Source organism: Bos indicus x Bos taurus, chromosome 15 (assembly GCF_003369695.1).
Source record: "Bos indicus x Bos taurus breed Angus x Brahman F1 hybrid chromosome 15, Bos_hybrid_MaternalHap_v2.0, whole genome shotgun sequence".
NCBI classification, from domain to species: Eukaryota; Metazoa; Chordata; class Mammalia; order Artiodactyla; family Bovidae; genus Bos; species Bos indicus x Bos taurus.
Window position 1 is genome coordinate 31,473,774 of NC_040090.1, and position 22,245 is coordinate 31,496,018.

The 22,245-nt window shown below is 36.8% G+C and overlaps 1 protein-coding gene across 1 annotated transcript in view; it reads left to right on the forward strand.

Moving 5' to 3' along the window:
- Positions 1-22,245, forward strand: part of FCHSD2 (FCH and double SH3 domains 2) — a 294,896-nt gene that overhangs the window by 81,379 nt on the left and 191,272 nt on the right. The window contains exon 4 of the mRNA XM_027562973.1: positions 8,925-9,001. Within this exon, the coding sequence (XP_027418774.1) occupies positions 8,925-9,001 (77 nt within the window). The remainder of the gene's footprint in view (positions 1-8,924; positions 9,002-22,245) is intronic.

The window sequence follows — 22,245 nt, forward strand, 5'->3', positions numbered from 1 at the left end:
ATGATGTACTCTGCATATAAGTTAAGTAAGCAGGGTGACAATATATAGCTTTGACGTACTCCTTTCCCAATTTGGAACCAGTCTGTTGTTCCATGTCCAGTTCTAACTGTTGGTTCCTGACCTGCATACAGGTTTCTCAAGAGGCAGGTCAGGTGGTCTGATAGTCACATCTCTTTCAGAATTTTCCACAGTTTATTGTGATCCACACAGTCATATAAAGCAGAAATAGATGTTTTTCTAGAACTCTCTTGCTTTTTCCATGATCCAGCAATTTGATCTCTGGTTCCTCTCCCTTTTCTAAATCCAGCTTGAACACCTGGAAGTTCATGGTTCACATATTGCAGAAGCCTGGCTTGGAGAATTTTGAGCATTACTTTACTAGCATGTGAGATGAGTGCAATTGTGGTGTAGCTTGAGCATTCTTTGGCATTGCCTTTCTTTGGGATTGGAATGAAAACTGACCTTTTCCAGTCCTGTGGCCACTGCTGAGCTTTCCAAATTTTCTGGCATGTTGAGTGCAGCACTTTCACAGCATCATCTTCCAGGATTTGAAATAATAGATTAACTGGAATTCCATCACCTTACTAGTTGTGTTCGTAGTGATGTTTCCTAAGGCCTACTTGACTTCACATTCCAGGATGTCTGGCTCTAGGTGAGTGATCACACCATTGTGATTATCTGAAGATCTTTTTTGTACAGTTCTTCTGTGTATTCTTGCTCCCTCTTCTTAATATCTTCTGCTTCTGATAGGTCCATACCATTTCTGTCTTTTATTGAGCCCATCTTTGCATAAAATGTTCCCTTGGTATCTCTAATTTTCTTGAAGAGATCTCTAGTCTTTCCCATTCTATTGTTTTCCTCTATTTCTTTGCACTGATCACTCTCCTTGCTATTCTGTGGAACTCTGCATTCAGATGCTTTTATCTTTCCTTTTCTCCTTTGCCTTTTGCCTCTCTTCTTTTCACAGCTATTTGTAAGGCCTCCTCAGACAGCCATTTTGCTTTTTTGCATTTCTTTCTCATTCGCTTAGTCATGTCCAATTCTTTGCAACCCTATATGAACTGTATGTAGCCTGCTAGGCTCCTCTGTCCATGGAATTTTCCCAACACAATACTGGAGCTGTTGACATTTCCTCCTCCAGGGTTCCCACCCCACAGATCAAACTCGAGTTGGCAGTCCAGTTCTTTACTACTGAACTGCCCGGGAAGCCGACCATTACCAACCATTATCATGTCAGTTTTCCCTGCTAAATATCTTTATCAGTCTGGTTTGATCTCCAGTGTCTCCTCCACATTTTGAACTCTCATCATCTCTGCCAGAGTTGCATAGGGCAAGTGTATGTGGGGAGGGGTGTAGGGCTTCCTTGCCTTCCCTGCATATGTCATTCTCCCACCATCTATGCATTTTCACCAACCTGAAAATTCTCTACCCCATACTGTTGGGATGTTTATGGAGGCTTCATCATGTGAGTATGATCAATTATTCACTCCATTCTGGCCCCTTTCTCCTCTCTAGAGATTAAGAAATGGGGCTGGAAATTCCAGGAATATGGCTTGGTCTTTCTGGTGACCAGCCCTCATCCAGGAGCCCACCTCGAGTCACCCGATAGAACAAAAGACATTGCTATCACCCAGGAAAATCAGTGAGACTTAGGAACTCTGTGTCATGAACTGGGGCTCAAAGGCTAAATGTTAGAACAAAATTCTCCTAGCACCTCTATCTACAAGAGTTTTATGAGCTCTGTACCAGGAACTAGGGACAAAGACCAACACGTATTTTATTTCACAAGGTATATATATAGCTTTTTTATTTGTTTTTTTCCACTTGGCAAAATGCATTTAAGATTTATCCAGGACTTCCCTGGCAGTCTAGTGGTCAAGACTCTACACTTCCACTGTGGGGGATACAGGTTCAATCCCTGGCTGGAGAACTAAGATCATGCCTGCTGTGCAGCATGGCCAAAAATTTTCCGGAAGAAAAGACTTCAACATGAATGTTGAGGTTAGACAGAAAACAACAAAACTCTGTAAAGCAATCATCCTTCACTAAAAAATAAATTTTAACAAGAAAAAAAGGCTTATTCAAGTTGTACAAATTTTTTTATTAGTTTTTATTTTTAATTAGTTTTTATTACTGCATGGTACTCTGTTGTAATGATGTACCACAGTTTGTTCATCTATTGAGGGACGTCTTGGCTGCTTCCACTTTCATGAATAAAGCCGCTTGAAACATTCATGTGCAGGGTTTTGTGTGAACATAAATTTTCTTATCAGTTTGTGGACTACCTAGGAGTGCTATTGCTGAGTTGTAGGGAAGTCTTTAATTTTATAGGAAGTTTCCAAATTGTTTTCCAGAGTGGTTGTACCATTTTACATTTCTGCCAATAGAGGCATGTCCTATGGCTCTGCATTCTCATTAACATTTAACATTGTAGTATTTTTTTAAATTTGAGCTATTCTAATAGGTATGTAGTGGTACCTTATTGTTTTAATCTGCATTTTCATAGTGACAAGTGATGTTCCTTATTTTTCGTATACTTATTTACTATCATTACATCATCTTAATGAAGTGTGTGTTCAGATCTTTTGCTCTTCTAAAAAACTGGGTTGGTTTTTTCCTTACTGTTGAGTTTTAAGGGCTCTATATATATTTTGGATGCAGTCCTTTATCAGATATGTTATTTGCATGTATTTTTCCTAGTGTCTTTCCCAAAGGAAAGTTTAATTGTGATAAAGTCCAATTTTTAATTTTTTCCGTCATGTGTTACTTTTGATATTATGTGCAAAAGCTGTTTGCCAGAGGTAAAAGAGATTTGTATTCCCCTACATGTTTTGTACATGTGCTTTACATTTATATTTATGAACTATTTTGAATTAATTTTTGTGTAAGTTATGAGATATGTGTTTATGTTCATTTTTTGGCATTTGATTATCCAGTTGTTCCAAGCATTTATTCATATAGACTATCCTTTCTTCATCTGATTGCATTTGTGCTTTGTGAAAAATCAGTTTACTGTATTTGTATGGATCTATTTCTTGTCTCTCTTTTATTCCATTGATCTGTGTGTCCTTTCTTTTGCCAGTACCACACTGTAACATTATAGTGTAGTGTTGTAACTAGCTTTGAACTCATAATGTGAGTCCTCTGACTTTGTTCATATTTTCAGAATTGTTTGGCTATTTCTGGTACCTTTACCTTTCCATGTACATTTTAAAATCAGTCTTTTGATATTTAGCTTTCTGGAATTTTTATTTGGATTGCCGTGAATGAATAAGTGAAATTCAGAATAAGTGACATCTTAATAATGTGAACTCTTCTAATCCATTAACATGGGATTTTCTGATTTTTTTCATCAGTGTTTTGGACTTTTCCAAAAAGTGTTTTGTTAGATTTATTCCTGAGTGTCGTTTTGCCCACAATGCTATCCTTTTTTTTTTTTTTAAGTTTCAAATACTACTTGTTCATTACAGGTGCACAGGAGAACAATTGAGTTTTATATGTTGTCCTTGTATCTTGCCACCTGCTAAACTTAATTATTAGTTCCAGGAGGTTTTTTTGTAGATTATTTGGGGTTTTCTACATAGACAATCATTTCATCTTTGAATAAAGGTAGTTTTATTTTTTCCTGTCCGTCTGTATCTCTTTTAACTTCCTTTGTTTGCCTGTTTGTACTAGGTGGGACTACGCATGAAAGTGAAAGTGTTAGTCACGCAGTCGTGTCCAACTCTTTGTGACCTCATGGACTGTAGCCCGCCAGGCTCCTCTGTCCATTCTTCAGGCAAGAATCCTGGAGTGGGTTGCCATTCCCTTCTCCAGGAGATCTTCCCAACCCAGGGGTTGGACTTGGGTCTCCTGCATTGCAGGCAGTTTCTTTACTGGTTGAGCCCTAGGGACTACACATACAATGTGGTAAAGGATGGTGAGAGAGCACATCTTTGCCTTATTCTCAGTCTCACAGGGAAAGCATTCATTTTCTACTAGAAGTATGTTAACTGTAGGCTTTTTGTGTATACCTTTTATTAGGTTAAGGAAGTTTCCTTCTGTTGCTAGTTTTTGAGAGTTTTTTTTATCATGGGTGAGTGTTAAATTCTTTCTCTTTTTGATTCTGTTCGGTTCTAAAATCAAATAGGTCATTTAATATGTCATTGTTGTTCAGTTGCTGAGTCGTGTCTGACTCTTTGCAACTCCATGGACTGCAGCACGGCAGGCTTTCCTGTCCCTCACTATCTACTGGAGTCTGCTCAGATTCATGTCCATTGAGTTGGTGATGCTGTCTAACCATCACATCCTCTGCTGCCCCCTAATATGTCATTAGAACTTAAATAATTACATTTTTTCTTATATAATTACATTTAAACACAATCTTTATTTTTGATAAAAGGAAGAGTCTTAAAATATGTAAATACATGTTTAATATGTAACATGAGATTAATACCTCATTTTATCATGGAATGAATAGAAAAATATGTAAAGGCAATTTATTATGTAATTTTAAATAATTTTTTTTTCTTTAACTTAAATTATATGATGTACAAAACAATGAAAAATATTTCAAAACTTCCCTTAAGGAGAGGGTGTTAAGTTCTTTATTACTATTAAAATAATTTTAGAATAGGAAAGGCATTGTATAATATACATCAGTTTGAGAAGTATCCAACTTATTCTGTGGACTTTAGTTTTTAACAATCATTTACACAATGTTGGGAATTTCATGACAAAATTGGATGCAGAAAAACTTGTGTGAGAGCCAGAGAGCACACTTCTGCTCAGCTTCTTGTGATAAATGGACAAAAGGTTAAGCCATCAGTCCATTTCCCAGTGTCTATTAAACAGTGACTTTCTTTGTGTTGCTTCACTTGTTAGAGCAATATAACAAGTGTTATTGAGAGGTGAAACAAAGCAAGTCTTACATCAGACACTGATAGCTTTTTAAAAGTTGAAATGGGATGTTATTGGGTGTTCCAAAGAGTATACTGATAGTACATTTTTGTGGAAACCACTGCTCCAGAGTAAACTGTATTAGAAATCAAATCAGCATTATATTTTAATGATCCTAATGTAAATATAAATAAATATTGTGTGTCTAATGCACCAGTTTTAGATAGTAATATTGTGGGCTAGGGAAGAAATTAAAAAAAAAAAAAAAACTAAAAAAAAAATTGCCAGCCACAGGTTTATTTTCCTTAGCCATGTACTCATGGTAGAGTTTATTTTCTGTACAAAGAAACCTTTTATACATAAGATATAGCCTTAAGCATGATGTAAAAGGTAGACCAGTTAAGTATATAATGCTTTCAGAAGCATGCAGTGTTATTTATGACCTTTCCTATCATGGCCATGGAGTATTTCTTGAGCGTCCATGCAGATTAGATCTTGAACAGCTGCATGGAACACACAGGAGTCATGATTCCTGTTTCTGTGAACTAACTTGAATAAAGTCTTTCATCTAAAGCTCTCGCTGTTTGTCTATTTCATGAATCCCTCATCTCATCTCTGAAGGGCTCCATTCAGTTTAATACAGTTCAACATTGTAGTTTAGATCTCTAGAAATTGCTTTTGTAACTCATAATGCACAAAAAAGATAACAAGTTGAAATAATTTCAAAAAAATTTTAAAGAATTATATAAAATCTACTTCAAAATGATTTTGAGGGTGAAGATTTAGAATGATAACTAGGGATTCTAATTCAAACTTAACTAGTTTTGTTAACTACTTAACTTCAAGTAGAATTTGTGTATTCTGAGTGTCCAGAAATTTTTCTGTATTGTAATAGGGCCTAACGGAATTATGAGAGATAAGTGTGTTGAGATGTTTGTTAATGAGTTCACTTGTTTTATGTATCTTTATAGTGCTGCCATTCTGGCCTCTTAGTCCTCATAATCTGAGGCTACTGTCACATCCCATGTTCTGTATGAAGTGTTCTGCAGCCACTTTAGCAGTGATTAAACTGAAAAAGTCACTATAATATTATTTAAATTAATTTGTTAGGAAAATATCAGATAATTTTTTCCTCCTGGGTACTTGTATCACTTACTGCCACTTTTAAGGCAGTAACCCATCTGTTGCTTTCCATTTTATGTTGAATGCTTCTTACTCTGTCTACATATTACAATTTCTTTAAACTCAGGAATCTTAATTTACTTGAATCTTCATAAAATATGTACTTTTTTCATTGCCTGGGTATCTACATGTGTGTTCCCTTTTGATAATGAAGATGGTCAAATTTGACTGTAATTTTATTAATGAGCTTATTTATCATATTAAAACCATCTGGTCATAATGTTAGAAATCTGGTATATGTTTCTTTTCTTTGAGTGTATGAAAATTAAGGAGCCAGAGAAATTTTGGTCTAAAGGTTTCTAACTTCAAATGACAAAAACACAAAAGGAGTTTGAGTATTATATATTAGGAATGAAATTATGTAGGTGGCATTTATTTATGCAGTCAGGGAACATTATTGGTATCAACTGAATACTAGGCTCTGCTATATATAGCCTGGAGACAGAGTGATTAAAAAAATGACAAGATTGGTACCTGAAAGAGCTTATAGTCAGCAAATAGACAAAACATGTTGAAACCAGACAGTAACAATGAGCAGTGTATAAGGATTATGAATACTGTAGGGTAGTGTGTTCACTGGAAGGAATGATGCTAAAGCTGAAGCTCCAATACTTTGGCCACCTCATGCGAAGAGTTGACTCATTGGAAAAGACTCTGATGCTGGGAGGGATTGGGGGCAGGAGGAGAAGGGGATGACAGAGGATGAGATGGCTGGATGGCATCACCGACTCGATGGACGTGAGTCTGAGTGAACTCCGGGGGTTGGTGATGGACAGGGAGGCCTGGCATGCTGCGATTCATGGGGTCGCAAAGAGTCGGACACGACTGAGCGACTGAACTGAACTGAACTGAGGGTAGTGTGAGAGATAGCAGCTGAATGAAGGGTGAGCTACTTTGTATACAGTGTGATTAGAAAAGCCCTCTTAGAGGAAGATACAAAGTATGACCAAAAGGAAGTACCTAGAATTCTGGTCTCTGAATATGGTTTCTCTCTGAAAGGAATCAGAATTCCTCGGAAAACTAGCTTACTGAAGATCTGGAATAGGAACTGTAAAAGAAAACAAAATTATTTAAATATGTTGGGGTCATAATGTGGGCACCAACTTGGAGGAACTCCCACTGACCACTGATGTAGCATTTGGAGCACTGAGAGAATAATGACTGCAATAGATTGAAACACATCCATTATTCAAAACATGTGAGTGCATAATGTTACTTTAAAAATTCATTCTTCACTTTTGGACCAAAACTAGGCAGTCAAATATTTATCTTGCCTTTCCTATAAGAATTGTACCTTAGCATACCCAAATAGTCCATGAGGGGATACTTCTTTAAAAAAGAATTCAAGCTAACAAATGCATAAAGAATGATAAACTGTTCTCTTTTAATGAAATGAAACCAAACAGGCAGTGAAACTTTCTACATTTTTCTTTATATACATTTTAATATTTTGTGTTAGGAAATCTAAAAATCAGTTTAAAGGAGGAGCAGCAAGAATTCAGCCAGTAGGAATGAGAGTGATGGGAAGATATTTCATACAAATAATGCTTTGAAAAAGGTACAAAATTGAAAAAAAATCTGTCCAGATTCAGAGAAGTTTTAATAATTGTGTTCCCTAAAGTACAAGGCATGTAAATGAGAGTGTTGTGGATAAGCAGTTGTTTGTTAGTTTTCAGAATACATAGGACCTGAAAACAGTGAAACCAAACTATTGCCAAGTTCAAAAGGAATTGAGATTCAAAGGAGCTTCTCTATTATTCTTGCTTGGGCTCATTAAAAAAATAATAAACATTATTATTTTATTCAACAGAAGCATTCAACAGTGGATTTAATTAAGCCAAATTGATTTGGCATCAGACCTTACTAGAAAGGTATCATGTATAGAATGCACCATCGATTTTACTCGGGCAATTTGTGCTGAAAGTAGGCAGCCAATTAATGTGATTGTTCTTCATCTCAGCACTTGATTTGTTCTTTTTAAAGTTGCATGTATGGAGATGAATACCCCAAACTTAACGATTTCTGATCCATTACATTGGGCCCTGTTACAATATTAGGGGACCACATATGTTTCCTTCTAAAAGTAGTATGTTCTATACTCTGAGTAATTTAACCTCTCTTGCCAATGAAATCTTCTTCTCTATTCAAATTCTGATACCCACTGTACGTGTTACGAATAAATACTGTTTTGTCTAGGTTCATGTTTGTATGGATAACAATAATTGGGTATTTCTTTGTGAAACAAATTTTTCCCATTTAAGTGATTTGTGCCATGGTGTTATTTAAAAAGAAGAAGAAGAAAAAAAAAACAAACCCTGAAGTCTTGTCTTGAAAATTACTAGTATGGAATAGCACCAGAGTTTGTGCATTAATTTTTCAAGCCTGTATTTATCTGTCTGCTCCAAATTGAATGTGTTGTACTATTTTCTGGTATATGAGTTTGGCTCCTTGGATTCAGAAATGCAATAAATGCTGCAACAGAGGAAAGATGGGAAATTGAGATGTCAGACTGAGTCATCAGAGCTCTGGAGGTGGACAGCTGTGTTCCCTGTGATATACCAGGGGTAGTTTGTTTCTATGGCTGGTCACATAGTTTGGTGAAATGAAAAGCATTTCAATTAAGTTTCAATTTTCTCATCTTTATACTTACCTTTTTCCTAAAAATGAGAACAAAAGAAGACTTTGAAAATAATGAAACCAGTTATAGTATTCTGCCATTTATCATTGATTCTTTACTTCTGAATTAAATTTACATATAGAAAGATGGGATTTGCTAAGTAGTATATTTTAAGGAAAAGAGCTTCCTTTATAGCACAATATTTATTTTATAATTTAATTTATATTACATTTGTATTTTTTAACAGGGTATCCAGAAGTTGGCTAGTCAGTATCTGAAGAGAGATTGGCCCGGAATAAAAGCTGATGATCGGAATGATTACAGGTAACTTAATCAGTATTCTTGCCCATTTTCTTTAAAACTTGTTTCACACAGAGCCATGTCACATATATATAATATAAAGACTCCAGGATTTTAAAAAATTTCTTCCTTTCTTTTGCTGTGTTTTTAGACATAATGTCAAAATTATTAAACAGTGTTAATGTTATACAACATATATAATCTATATGCAGTAGATCATTTTCATGTATCTTAAGTCTAGATTATGTTCTGTTAAATTGATGGACACTCTCATAAAGAATTTAAAGTAGATGACAATGGAACACAACTTGTTTCCTCAGTGACCTATAGATGAAACACACTCTTATAGCAATAATGAAACAGGATAATGATGTTCTATCATGATCTTGATTCTTTACTTCTGAAACAAATTCTACATTTGAAAAGATAGAATTGTGTGAGCCTAGGGAAAAAGAGTTTGTGTGTGTGTGTGTGTGTATACTTTATACACACCCAGGGTATCCAGAAATTGACTAGTCAATATCCACATACAAATTTTAAAGAAGGTAGGTGACAATGGAATATAAATTGTGTCATCATACAGACGTTTTATAGCTGATTAACAATTTTGTGACAGTTTCAGGTGAACAGTGAAGGAACTCAGCCATACATATACATGTATCCATTCTCTCCCAAACCCTGCTCTCATCCACATTGCCACATAACATTGAGTAGAATTTCATGTGCTATACAGTGGGTCCTTGTTGGTTATCCATTATAAATATAGCAGTATGTACATGTTCATCCCACACTCCCTAACTATCCCCAGAAACTGATTTGTTCTCTAAGTCTGTGAGTCTCTGTTTTTAAGTAAGTTCATTTGTATCATTTCTTTTTCGATTCCAGGTGTACAGATATCATACGATATTTTTTCTTCTCTGTCTGACTTAGTTCACTCAGTATGACAATCTCTAGGTCCATTTGTGTTGCTGCAAATGGCATTATTTCATTCTTTTTAATGACTGAATCAGATTCCATTGTATATATGTACCACGTCTTCTTTATCTATTCTTCTATTGATAGATATTCAGGTTGCTTCCATGTAGTACTACAGTGAACATTGGGGTGCATGTATCCATCATTCTGACTGGTATGAGGTGATACCTCATTGTAGTTTTGATTTGCATTTCTCTAATAATTAGCAGTGTTGAACATCTTTTCATGTGCCTCTTGGCCATCTGTATGTTTCCTTCAGAGAGATGTTTACTTACATCTTCTGCCCATTTGTTGATAGGATTGTTTGCTTTAATGCTGTTAAACCTCATGAGCTCTTTGTAAATTTTGGAGACTAATCCCTTGTTGGTCACATCATTTGCAAATATTTTCTCCAAATCCATACAGATATCTTTAAAGTATTTATAATTTTGTTTAGACTTGGATGTCTTTTTTTGCAGTTAATTTGGAAGTATTTATTAGGTTTTGTACTCAAGACTGTCCTTAGTGTTGAGGGAAACTATGTCAAAGACAGGGTTTCAGAGTTTGCAGTCTGGTTGAAGTTACGACTAATTATTACTCATGAAGCAATAGCAGAGAATCCAGGGTAATTAAGAACTCAGTATTGAAATGTGTGGTTTGGAATCTGAATATTTATCAGGTTACTGGATCATAAGATAATTTCTTAACAGAGCTAGAAAACTGAAGAATATACAAGAAACCTTAACAGTATTGCTGATGTAAGTAAAGCCTGACCTAGAAAGAGGTTGCTTGCTAAACAGTAGAGAAGAACTCCAACTTATAGATAGGTTATATTCCAAGTTTGTTTGAAATTCAGGATGTGGGCTGCCAAAGAAATAAGGCTAAGGTTATGCCCCCAGGCTAACTTATACAACCTAACTTTTAAAAGTATGGTAAGCCACTGGAAAAGGGAATGGCAAACCACTTCAGTATTCTTGCTTTGAGAACTTCAGGAATACTATGAAAAGGCAAAAAGATAGGACACTGAAAGATGAACTCCCCAGGTCAGTAGGTGCCCAATACGCTACTGGAGGTCAGTGGAGAAATAACTCCAGAAAGAATGAAGGGATGGAGCCAAAGCAAAAAGAATACCCAGCGGTGGATGTGACTGGTGACAGAAGCAAGGTCCGATGCTGTAAAGAGCAATATTGCATAGGAACCTGGAATGTCAGGTCCATGAATCAAGGCAAATTAGAAGTGGTCAAGCAGGAGATGGCAAGAGTGATGGTTGACATTTTAGGAATCAGTGAACTAAAATGGACTGGAATGGGTGAATTTAACTCAGATGACCATTATATCTACTACTGTTGGCAAGAATCCCTTAGAAGAAATGGAGTAGCCATCATAGTCAATGAAAGAGTCCAAAATGTAATACTTGGATGCAATCTCAAAAATGACAGAATGATCCCTGTTCGTTTCCAAGGCAAACCATTCAAAATTGTAGTAATCCAAGTCTGCCCCAACCAGTAATGCTGAAGAAGCTGAAGGTGAACGGTTGAAGTTGAGTACAGAATGAAGCAGGGCAAAAGCTAATAGAGTTTTGCCGAGAGAATGCACTGATCATAGCAAACACCTTCTTCCGATAACATAAGAGAAGACTCTATACGTTGACATCACCAGATGGTCAATACCGAAATCAGATTGATTATTTTCTTTGCAGCCAGATGGAGAAGCTCTATATAGTCAGCAAAAACAAGATTCCCTGGAGAAGGGAATGGCTACCCATTCCGGTATTCTGGCCTGGAGAATTCCATGGACAGAGGAGCCTGGAGGGCTACAGTCCATGGGGTTGCTAAGGGTTGGACACGACTGAGCGACTTCACTTTCACTTTCCACTTTCATGCATTGGAGAAGGAAATGGCAACCCACTCCAGTGTTCTTGCCTGGAGAATCCCAGGGACGGGGGAGCCTGGTGGGCTGCTGTCTATGGGGTGGCACAGAGTCAGACACGACTGAAGCGACTTAGCAGCAGCAGCAGCAGCAGCATTCTGCCTTCCTCTGCAAAGCCTCACCTCCTAATACCATTATCACCTTTGAGGAACAGGATTTCCACATATGAATTCTGGGGGAACACAGACATTCAGACCATAGCAGGTCTTTTCTATGTAAATATTCCTTGGAGTTCCCTCAGCTCTCTAGTGACTATTTTAAGTAATCTTATCTATTTTCCTGTCTTTAAATATTGCCTATAAACTAGTAATGATCTGTGTTTTTATGAACTCTGCAGCTTGGGAGCAGACCTCATTTTCTCTTAGGAATGTTAAGTAGCTGCTTCTCTGCTTTCACAGTTTCATTTGCCACAGTACCACCAACCATATATATGTCTTTGTAAAACAGGCCTACTCTCACCCCTTACTTGAAATTTTTCTATTGTTTCTCCCTTCTAATAGTATGAAATTTTCTAAAAATTATGATATCCAAAGCCACAAGGAATCTTGACCCCAAATTACCCTTCTTTCCTCCTTTCTGGCCGTTCTCTTTGTTTCATGCTTGGTTCCCCAGCTCTTGGGAGCGTTAAGCTGCAGCTGTATTGTAGTTCTTACTACACCTCGACTGGACTAAGTATCAGTCATTCCCCGCTTTTACTTCTGTTATCTAGGATGAGGGGAGTCTCCCTATGTACTACCAAGACCAACAATACGTGGACACTTATTTATTAAGCACCATACTTTTTCCTTGTATCAGTCACTATATAAGTTAATCTTAGATTATGAATTTAACTTGCCAGCGTTTTCTAGAGTCTTCTTGATGTGTGATGTTGTTTTCCAAGTCAAAAAAGATCTGTGAGGGCCAATAAGTTCCAGGGCAAGACATACCAAGCAAATTCTCCAGCAACAAAGGAACACAGCCCTGAGCTTCAAGATACAGGCTGCCGAAAGTCACCCCAAAACTATAGACATCTCATAACTCATTACTGGACATTTCATTGCACTCCAGAGAGAAGAAATACAGCTCCACCCACCAGAACACCGACACAAGCTTCCCTAACCAGGAAACCTTGACAAGCCACCTGTACAAACCCACACACAGTGAGGAAACGCCATAATAAAGAGAACTCCACAAACTGCCAGAATACAGAAAGGACACCCCAAACTCAGCAATTTAAACAAGATGAAGAGACAGAGGAATACTCAGCAGATAAAGGAACAGGATAAATGCCCACCAAACCAAACAAAAGAGGAAGAGATAGGGAATCTACCTGATAAAGAATTCCGAATAATGATAGTGAAATTGATCCAAAATCTTGAAACTAAAATGGAATCACAGATAAATAGCCTGGAGACAAGGATTGAGAAGATGCAAGAAAGGTTTAACAAGGACCTAGAAGAAATAAAAAAGAGTCAATATATAATGAATAATGCAATAAGTGAAATTAAAAACACTCTGGAGGCAACAAATAGTAGAATAACAGAGGCAGAAGACAGGATTAGTGAATTAGAAGATAGAATGGTAGAAATAAATGAATCAGAGAGGATAAAAGAAAAACGAATTAAAAGAAATGAGGACAATCTCAGAGACCTCCAGGACAATATTAAACGCTACAACATTCGAATCATAGGGGTTCCAGAAGAAGAAGACAAAAAGAAAGACCATGAGAAAATACTTGAGGAGATAATAGTGGAAAACTTCCCTAAAATGGGGAAGGAAATAATCACCCAAGTCCAAGAAACCCAGAGAGTACCAAACAGGATAAACCCAAGGAGAAACACCCCAAGACACATATTAATCAAATTAACAAAGATCAAACACAAAGAACAAATATTAAAAGCAGCAAGGGAAAAACAACAAATAACACACAAGGGAATTCCCATAAGGATAACAGCTGATCTTTCAATAGAAACTCTTCAAGCCAGGAGGGAATGGCAAGACATACTTAAAATGATGAAAGAAAATAACCTACAGCCCAGATTATTGTACCCAGCAAGGATCTCATTCAAGTATGAAGGAGAAATCAAAAGCTTTTCAGACAAGCAAAGGCTGAGAGAATTCTGCACCACCAAACCAGCTCTCCAACAAATACTAAAGGATATTCTCTAGACAGGAAACACAAAAACGGTGTATAAACTCGAACCCAAAACAATAAAGTAAATGGCAACGGGAACATACTTATCAGTAATTACCTTAAATGTAAATGGGTTGAATGCCCCAACCAAAAGACAAAGACTGGCTGAATGGATACAAAAACAAGACCCCTACATATGTTGTCTACAAGAGACCCACCTCAAAACAGGGGACACATACAGACTAAAAGTGAAGGGCTGGAAAAAGATTTTCCATGCAAATAGGGACCAAAAGAAAGCAGGAGTAGCAATACTCATATCAGATAAAATAGACTTTAAAACAAAGGCTGTGAAAAGAGACAAAGAAGGTCACTACATAATGATCAAAGGATCAATCCAAGAAGAAGATATAACAATTATAAATATATATGCACCCAACACGGGAGCACCACAGTACGTAAGACAAATGCTAACAAGTATGAAAGGAGAAATTAACAATAACACAATAATAGTGGGAGACTTTAATACCCCACTTACACCTATGGATAGATCAACTAAACAGAAAATTAACAAGGAAACACAAACTTTAAACGATACAATAGACCAGTTAGACCTAATTGATATCTATAGGTCATTTCATCCCAAAACAATGAATTTCACCTTTTTCTCAAGCGCACATGGAACCTTCTCCAGGATAGATCACATCCTGGGCCATAAAGCTAGCCTTGGTAAATTCAAAAAAATAGAAATCATTCCAAGCATTTTTTCTGACCACAATGCAGTAAGATTAGATCTCAATTACAGGAGAAAAACTATTAAAAATGCCAACATATGGAGGCTGAACAACACGCTGCTGAATAACCAACAAATCACAGAAGAAATCAAAAAAGAAATCAAAATTTGCATAGAAACGAATGAAAATGAAAACACAACAACCCAAAACCTGTGGGACACGGTAAAAGCAGTCCTAAGGGGAAAGTTCATAGCAATACAGGCACACCTCAAGAAACAAGAAAAAAGTCAAATAAATAACCTAACTCTACACCTAAAGCAACTAGAAAAGGAAGAAATGAAGAACCCCAGGGTTAGTAGAAGGAAAGAAATCTTAAAAATTAGAGCAGAAATAAATGCAAAAGAAACAAAAGAGACCATAGCAAAAATCAACAAAACCAAAAGCTGGTTCTTTGAAAGGATAAATAAAATTGACAAACCATTAGCCAGACTCATCAAGAAACAAAGGGAGAAAAATCAAATCAACAAAATTAGAAACGAAAATGGAGAGATCACAACAGACAACACAGAAATACAAAGGATCATAAGAGACTACTATCAACAATTATATGCCAATAAAATGGACAACGTGGAAGAAATGGACAAATTCTTAGAAAAGTACAACTTTCCAAAACTGGACCAGGAAGAAATAGAAAATCTTAACAGACCCATCACAAGCATGGAAATTGAAACTGTAATCAAAAATCTTCCAGCAAACAAAAGCCCCGGTCCAGACGGCTTCACAGCTGAATTCTACCAAAAATTTAGAGAAGAGCTAACACCTATCCTGCTCAAACTCTTCCAGAAAATTGCAGAGGAAGGTAAACTTCCAAACTCATTCTATGAGGCCACCATCACCCTAATACCAAAACCTGACAAAGATCCCACAAAAAAAGAAAACTACAGGCCAATATCACTGATGAACATAGATGCAAAAATCCTTAACAAAATTCTAGCAATCAGAATCCAACAACACATTAAAAAGATCATACACCATGATCAAGTGGGCTTTATCCCAGGGATGCAAGGATTCTTCAATATCCGCAAATCAATCAATGTAATACACCACATTAACAAATTGAAAAATAAAAACCATATGATTATCTCAATAGATGCAGAGAAAGCCTTTGACAAAATTCAACATCCATTTATGATAAAAACTCTCCAGAAAGCAGGAATAGAAGGAACATACCTCAACATAATAAAAGCTATATATGACAAACCCACAGCAAACATTATCCTCAATGGTGAAAAGTTGAAAGCATTTCCTCTAAAGTCAGGAACAAGACAAGGGTGCCCACTTTCACCATTACTATTCAACATAGTTTTGGAAGTTTTGGCCACAGCAATCAGAGCAGAAAAAGAAATAAAAGGAATCCAAATTGGAAAAGAAGAAGTAAAACTCTCACTATTTGCAGATGACATGATCCTCTACATAGAAAACCCTAAAGAGTCCACCAGAAAATTACTAGAAATAATCAATGACTACAGTAAAGTTGCAGGATATAAAATCAACACACAGAAATCCCTTGCATTCCTATACACTAATAATGAGAAAACAGAAAGAGAAATTAAGGAAACAATTCCATTCACCATTGCAATGGAAAGAATAAAATACTTAGGAATATATCTACCTAAAGAAACTAAAGACCTATATATAGAAAACTATAAAACACTGGTGAAAGAAATCAAAGAGGACACTAATAGATGGAGAAATATACCATGTTCATGGATTGGAAGAATCAATATAGTGAAAATGAGTATACTACCCAAAGCAATTTATAGATTCAACGCAATCCCTATCAAGCTACCAACAGTATTCTTCACAGAGCTAGAACAAATAATTTCACAATTTGTATGGAAATACAAAAAACCTCGAATAGCCAAAGCAATCTTGAGAAAGAAGAATGGAACTGGAGGAATCAACCTACCTGACTTCAGGCTCTACTACAAAGCCACAGTTATCAAGACAGTATGGTACTGGCACAAAGACAGAAATATTGATCAATGGAATAAAATAGAAAGCCCAGAGATAAATCCACGCACATATGGACACCTTATCTTCGACAAAGGAGGCAAGAATATACAATGGATTAAAGACAATCTCTTTAATAAGTGGTGCTGGGAAATCTGGTCAACCACTTGTAAAAGAATGAAACTGGACCACTTTCTAACACCATACACAAAAATAAACTCAAAATGGATTAAAGATCTAAACGTAAGACCAGAAACTATAAAACTCCTAGAGGAGAACATAGGCAAAACACTCTCCGACATACATCACAGCAGGATCCTCTATGACCCACCTCCCAGAATATTGGAAATAAAAGCAAAAATAAACAAATGGGACCTAATTAACCTTAAAAGCTTCTGCACATCAAAGGAAACTATTAGCAAGGTGAAAAGACAGCCTTCAGAATGGGAGAAAATAATAGCAAATGAAGCAACCGACAAACAACTAATCTCAAAAATATACAAGCAACTCCTACAGCTCAACTCCAGAAAAATAAACGACCCAATCAAAAAATGGGCCAAAGAACTAAATAGACATTTCTCCAAAAAAGACATACAGATGGCTAACAAACACATGAAAAGATGCTCAACATCACTCATTATCAGAGAAATGCAAATCAAAACCACTATGAGGTACCATTTCACACCAGTCAGAATGGCTGCGATCCAAAAGTCTACAAATAATAAATGCTGGAGAGGGTGTGGAGAAAAGGGAACCCTCTTACACTGTTGGTGGGAATGCAAACTAGTACAGCCACTATGGAGAACAGTGTGGAGATTCCTTAAAAAACTGGAAATAGAACTGCCTTATGATCCAGCAATCCCACTGCTGGGCATACACACTGAGGAAACCAGAAGGGAAAGAGACACGTGTACCCCAATGTTCATCGCAGCACTGTTTATAATAGCCAAGACATGGAAGCAGCCTAGATGTCCATCAGCGGATGAATGGATAGGAAAGCTGTGGTACATATACACAATGGAGTATTACTCAGCCATTAAAAAGAATACATTTGAATCAGTTCTAATGAGGTGGATGAAACTGGAGCCTATTGTACAGAGTGAAGTAAGCCAGAAGGAAAAACATAAATACAGTATACTAACGCATATATATGGAATTTAGAAAGATGGTAACAATAACCTGGTGTACGAGACAGCTAAAGAGACACTGATGTATAGAACAGTCTTATGGACTCTGTGGGAGAGGGAGAGGGTGGGAAGATTTGGGAGAATGGCAATGAAACATATAAAATATCATGTAGGAAACGAGTTGCCAGTCCAGGTTCGATGCATGATGCTGGATGCTTGGGGCTGGTGCACTGGGACGGCCCAGAGGGATGGTATGGGGAGGGAGGAGGGAGGAGGGTTCGGGATGGGGAGCGCATGTATACCTGTGGAGGATTCATTTTGATATTTGGCAAAACTAATACAATTATGTAAAGTTTAAAAATAAAATAAAATTGGAAGAAAAAAAAAAAAAAAAAGATCTGTGATTTTGTTTGTTAGTTTTTACTTAAAAAGAGTAATAATGGTTTCATGTGCAGTTTTAAGAAATAAGACAAAGAGCGCTCTTACGATCTTCACTCAGTTTCCCCAGTGGCATTATCTTGCATAACTGTAATACAGCATCACAATTAAGACATCAATATTGATACAATCCACCAGTCTAATTCAGAATTCACCAGTTTTATATGCACTCGTTTGTGTGTATGTAGGTGTATGCATATTAAGTTCCGTGGTGTTTTATCACATATGTAGATTTATGTGACCACTGCTGCAGTCAAATAAATTTGTTGGTTTGTTTCCTAATAAAAATTTTTCCTGATAAGGTTTGATCTGTTTTCCAGTGCATTAGTTATATGAGAAATAGTTTACAGCATGATTTTAGGTGGTATATGATCAGTTTTTTTTTTTTTTTTTAATTTTTTTGCCACATCATGCAGTATGTAAAATCTTAGTTCCCCATAGGAATCGAAGCCATGCCTCCTACTTTGGGAGTGTGGGATCTTTTTTTTCCCATTAATTTTTTTTATTTGAATTGAAGGATAATTGCTTTACAATATTGTGATTTTTTTTTTTTTGCCATATATCAACATGAATTGGCCACAGGTATACATGTGTCCCCCCATCCTGAATCCCCCTCCCACCTCCATCCCCACCCTATCCTTCTGGATTGTCCCAGAGCGCTGACTTCGGGTGCCCTGCTTCATGCACTGAACTTGCACTGGTCATCTGTTTTACATATGCTGATGTACATGTTTCAGTGCTATTCTCTCAAATCATCCCATCTTTGCCTTCTCCCACTGAGTCCAAAAGTCTGTTCTTTACATCTGTGTCGCCTTTGCTGCCCTGCATGTAGGATCATCAGTCCTGTCTTTCTAAATTCCATATATATGCATTAATATACAGTATTTATCTTTCTCTTTCTGACTTACTTCAATCTGTAATAGAGGGAGTATGGAGTCTTAACCACTGGACCAGTGAGGAATCCTAGATCGATATTTTTGGATTCTACTAATTATAACTTAATTATTATGGCAAGTTTTATTTTTTAATTATAGTAGAATATGAATTGTAAGATACATATATCTTAATTTAAGAGATCAGTCATTTTAACAAAAAAGATAACAATGATATAGGAGATATGAGGCACAAACTATGTAAGATATACATGAAGAACTTAGGATACCCTTTTTATTAGAGTGAAGACACTTTTTTTTTTACTTTTTATTTTATTTTTGGTTGCACTGGGTCTTCATTGATTCGCATGGGCTTTCTCTCTCTGCAGCATGCAGGACCTACTCTTCGTTGTGGTGTGCAGGTTTCTTGTTGCAGTGGCTTCTCTTGTTGCGGAGCACAGGCTTTAGGTGCATGGCCTTCAGTAGTTGTGTCTTGCAGGCTTAGTTTCTGTGTAGTATGTGGAATCTTTCCAGACCAGGGATTGAACCCATATCCCCTGCATCGGCAGTTGGATTCCTATCCATTGCCCCACCAGGGAAGTCCAAGACTCTTTTAAAAAATTCTTTAATAGTATTGCTGGGACCAGGAGCAATCTTATGTCAACAGAATAGCAGAGGTTTGGAAGCCAGACAGATCCTGGGTTTGAATGTGGTCTCTATCATTCCCTCCTCTCCTTCCTCCCATAAATATATATTGAGTGAGTGCCTGCTGTGCCAGACCCTGTTCTGTGTGCTGAGGATACCAGAGTGAATAAGACAAAGCTTCTGCTTTGTAAAAGTAAAGATAAAATCAGAGTGTCTTCACTCTAATAAAGGGGTATCCTAAGTTCTTCATGTATATCTTACACAGTTTGTGCCTTATATCTCCTGTGCCATTGTTATCTTTTTTTGTTAAAATGACTCAACTTTTAAATTAAAAATATATATCTTACAATTCATATTCTATTCTAATTGAAAAATAAAAGCCTTCATTCTAATGAAAGACAAGACAATAAGCATATGAGTAATTAAACATTATGTCACTCTATGATAAATATAGTAAGCATAGTAAGAAGAACACACAGTACTAAGAAGTGCTGCGCACTGCAGTGGCTATACTGTGTAGACCATAGACTTTAGGAAGATAAGAGCAGAATCAGAGAGAGGTCATTTAGGTTATTATAGTAATCCAAGTATGGGATAATGGTGGCTAAAACCAGGGTAGTAGCAGTGGATAGACAGAGATAGACAGTAATCCATTTCCTTTATATTTAAAAAATCTAGTGAACAGTATTTCTTGATGGATCAGATGTGGAATATGAAGGGAAAAAAAGAATCAGTGATAACTCTAGTGGTTTGGGCTTGAACACCTAGAAGTTTTGAGTAGCTGTCAATGAGGTGAAATAGATTAATAGAATATTTTAGGGAAATCAAGAATTTGGTTTCAGACATTAAGTTTTAAGATACTTACTAAATATCCAAGTCAGATATGTTAAACAGGCAACTGAGTGGTTACAGAAGATGTCTGAATTAAAAATTCAGAAATAGTCAGCATATTGACAGTATTTAAAGCCATGACACTGCATGAGCTTATCTAAGAGACTGTGTGGTTATGGGAGAGAAGAAGTTGTGGGAGAGAAGAAGCGGACTGTGTGGACACTCCAGCATTTACAGGGCAAAGACATCGAAAGGAACCAGCAAAGGAGACTAATCTGTGCCTAGTGAGATAAAGGTAGACCAAGAGAGAGTAATAATCTGGAAGCCAAGTGAAGAAAACATTTTAAGGAGGATAAATTAGATCAGTACTGCTGATAGGCTGAATAATAGGCCTAAACTTGAATTGACTATTTGGATTAGCCCACAGGGAGATCTTTGATGACTTTGACAAGTGATTTCAGAATGGTGAATGTTAAAGCCTTATTTGAATTGAATCAGGAGTGACTAGGAAGAGAAACAGAAGCAGTAATTTCAGGCATTTCTTTCGAGGAGTTTTGCTGTTAAAGGGAACAGACATTGGGGTGATAGCTAGAGAGAAATGGAAGGGTTGATGGAAGATTTATGTATTTATTTATTTTTAAGATGGAAGATATTATATGTATGATCCAGTAGAAAGGAAAAAGTTGATATTGTAGGAAAAAGCACAATTGCTGGATTGCTATTCTTGAGTTCAGTTTAGTTCATTCAGTTGTCTCTGACTCTTTGTGATGCCATGAACCACAGCATGCCAGGTCTCCCTTCCCATCACCAACCCCCAGAGTTTACTCAAACTCATGTCCATTGAGTCGGTGATGCAATCCAACCATCTCATCTTCTGTCATCCCTTCTCCTCCTGCCATCCATATTTCCCAGCATCAGTGTCTTTTCAAATGAGTCAGTTTTTCGCATAAGGTGGCCAAAGTATTGGAGTTTCAGCTTCAGCATCAGTCTTTCCAATGAATATTCAGGACTAATTTCTTTAAGGATGGACTGGTTGGATCTCTTTGCAGTCCAAGGGACTCTGAAGAGTCTCCAACACCACAGTTCAAAAGCATCAATTCTTTGATGCTCAGCTTTCTTTATCATCCAACTCTCACATCCATACATGACTACTGGAAAAACCATAGCTTTGACTAGATGGACCTTTGTTGGCAGAGTAATGTCTCTGCTTTATAATATACTGTCTAGGTTGGTCATAACTTTCCTTCCAAGGAGTAAGCGTCTTTTAGTTTCATGGCTGTAGTCACCATCTGCGGTAATTTTGGAGCCCCAAAAAATAGTCTGTCACATTTTCCATTGCTTCCCCATCTATTTGCCATGAACTGATGGGACCGGATGCCATGATCTTAGTTTTCTGAATGTTGAGCTTAAGCCAACTTTTTCACTCTCTGCTTTCACTTTCATCAAGAGGCTCTTGAGTTCTTCTTCACTTTCTTCCATAAGAGTGGTGTCATATGCATATCTGAGGTTATTGATATTTCTCCTGGCAATCTTGATTCCAGCTTGTGCTTCATCCAGCCCACCATTTCTCATGATGTACTTTGCATGTAAGTTAAATAAGCAAAACAATATACAG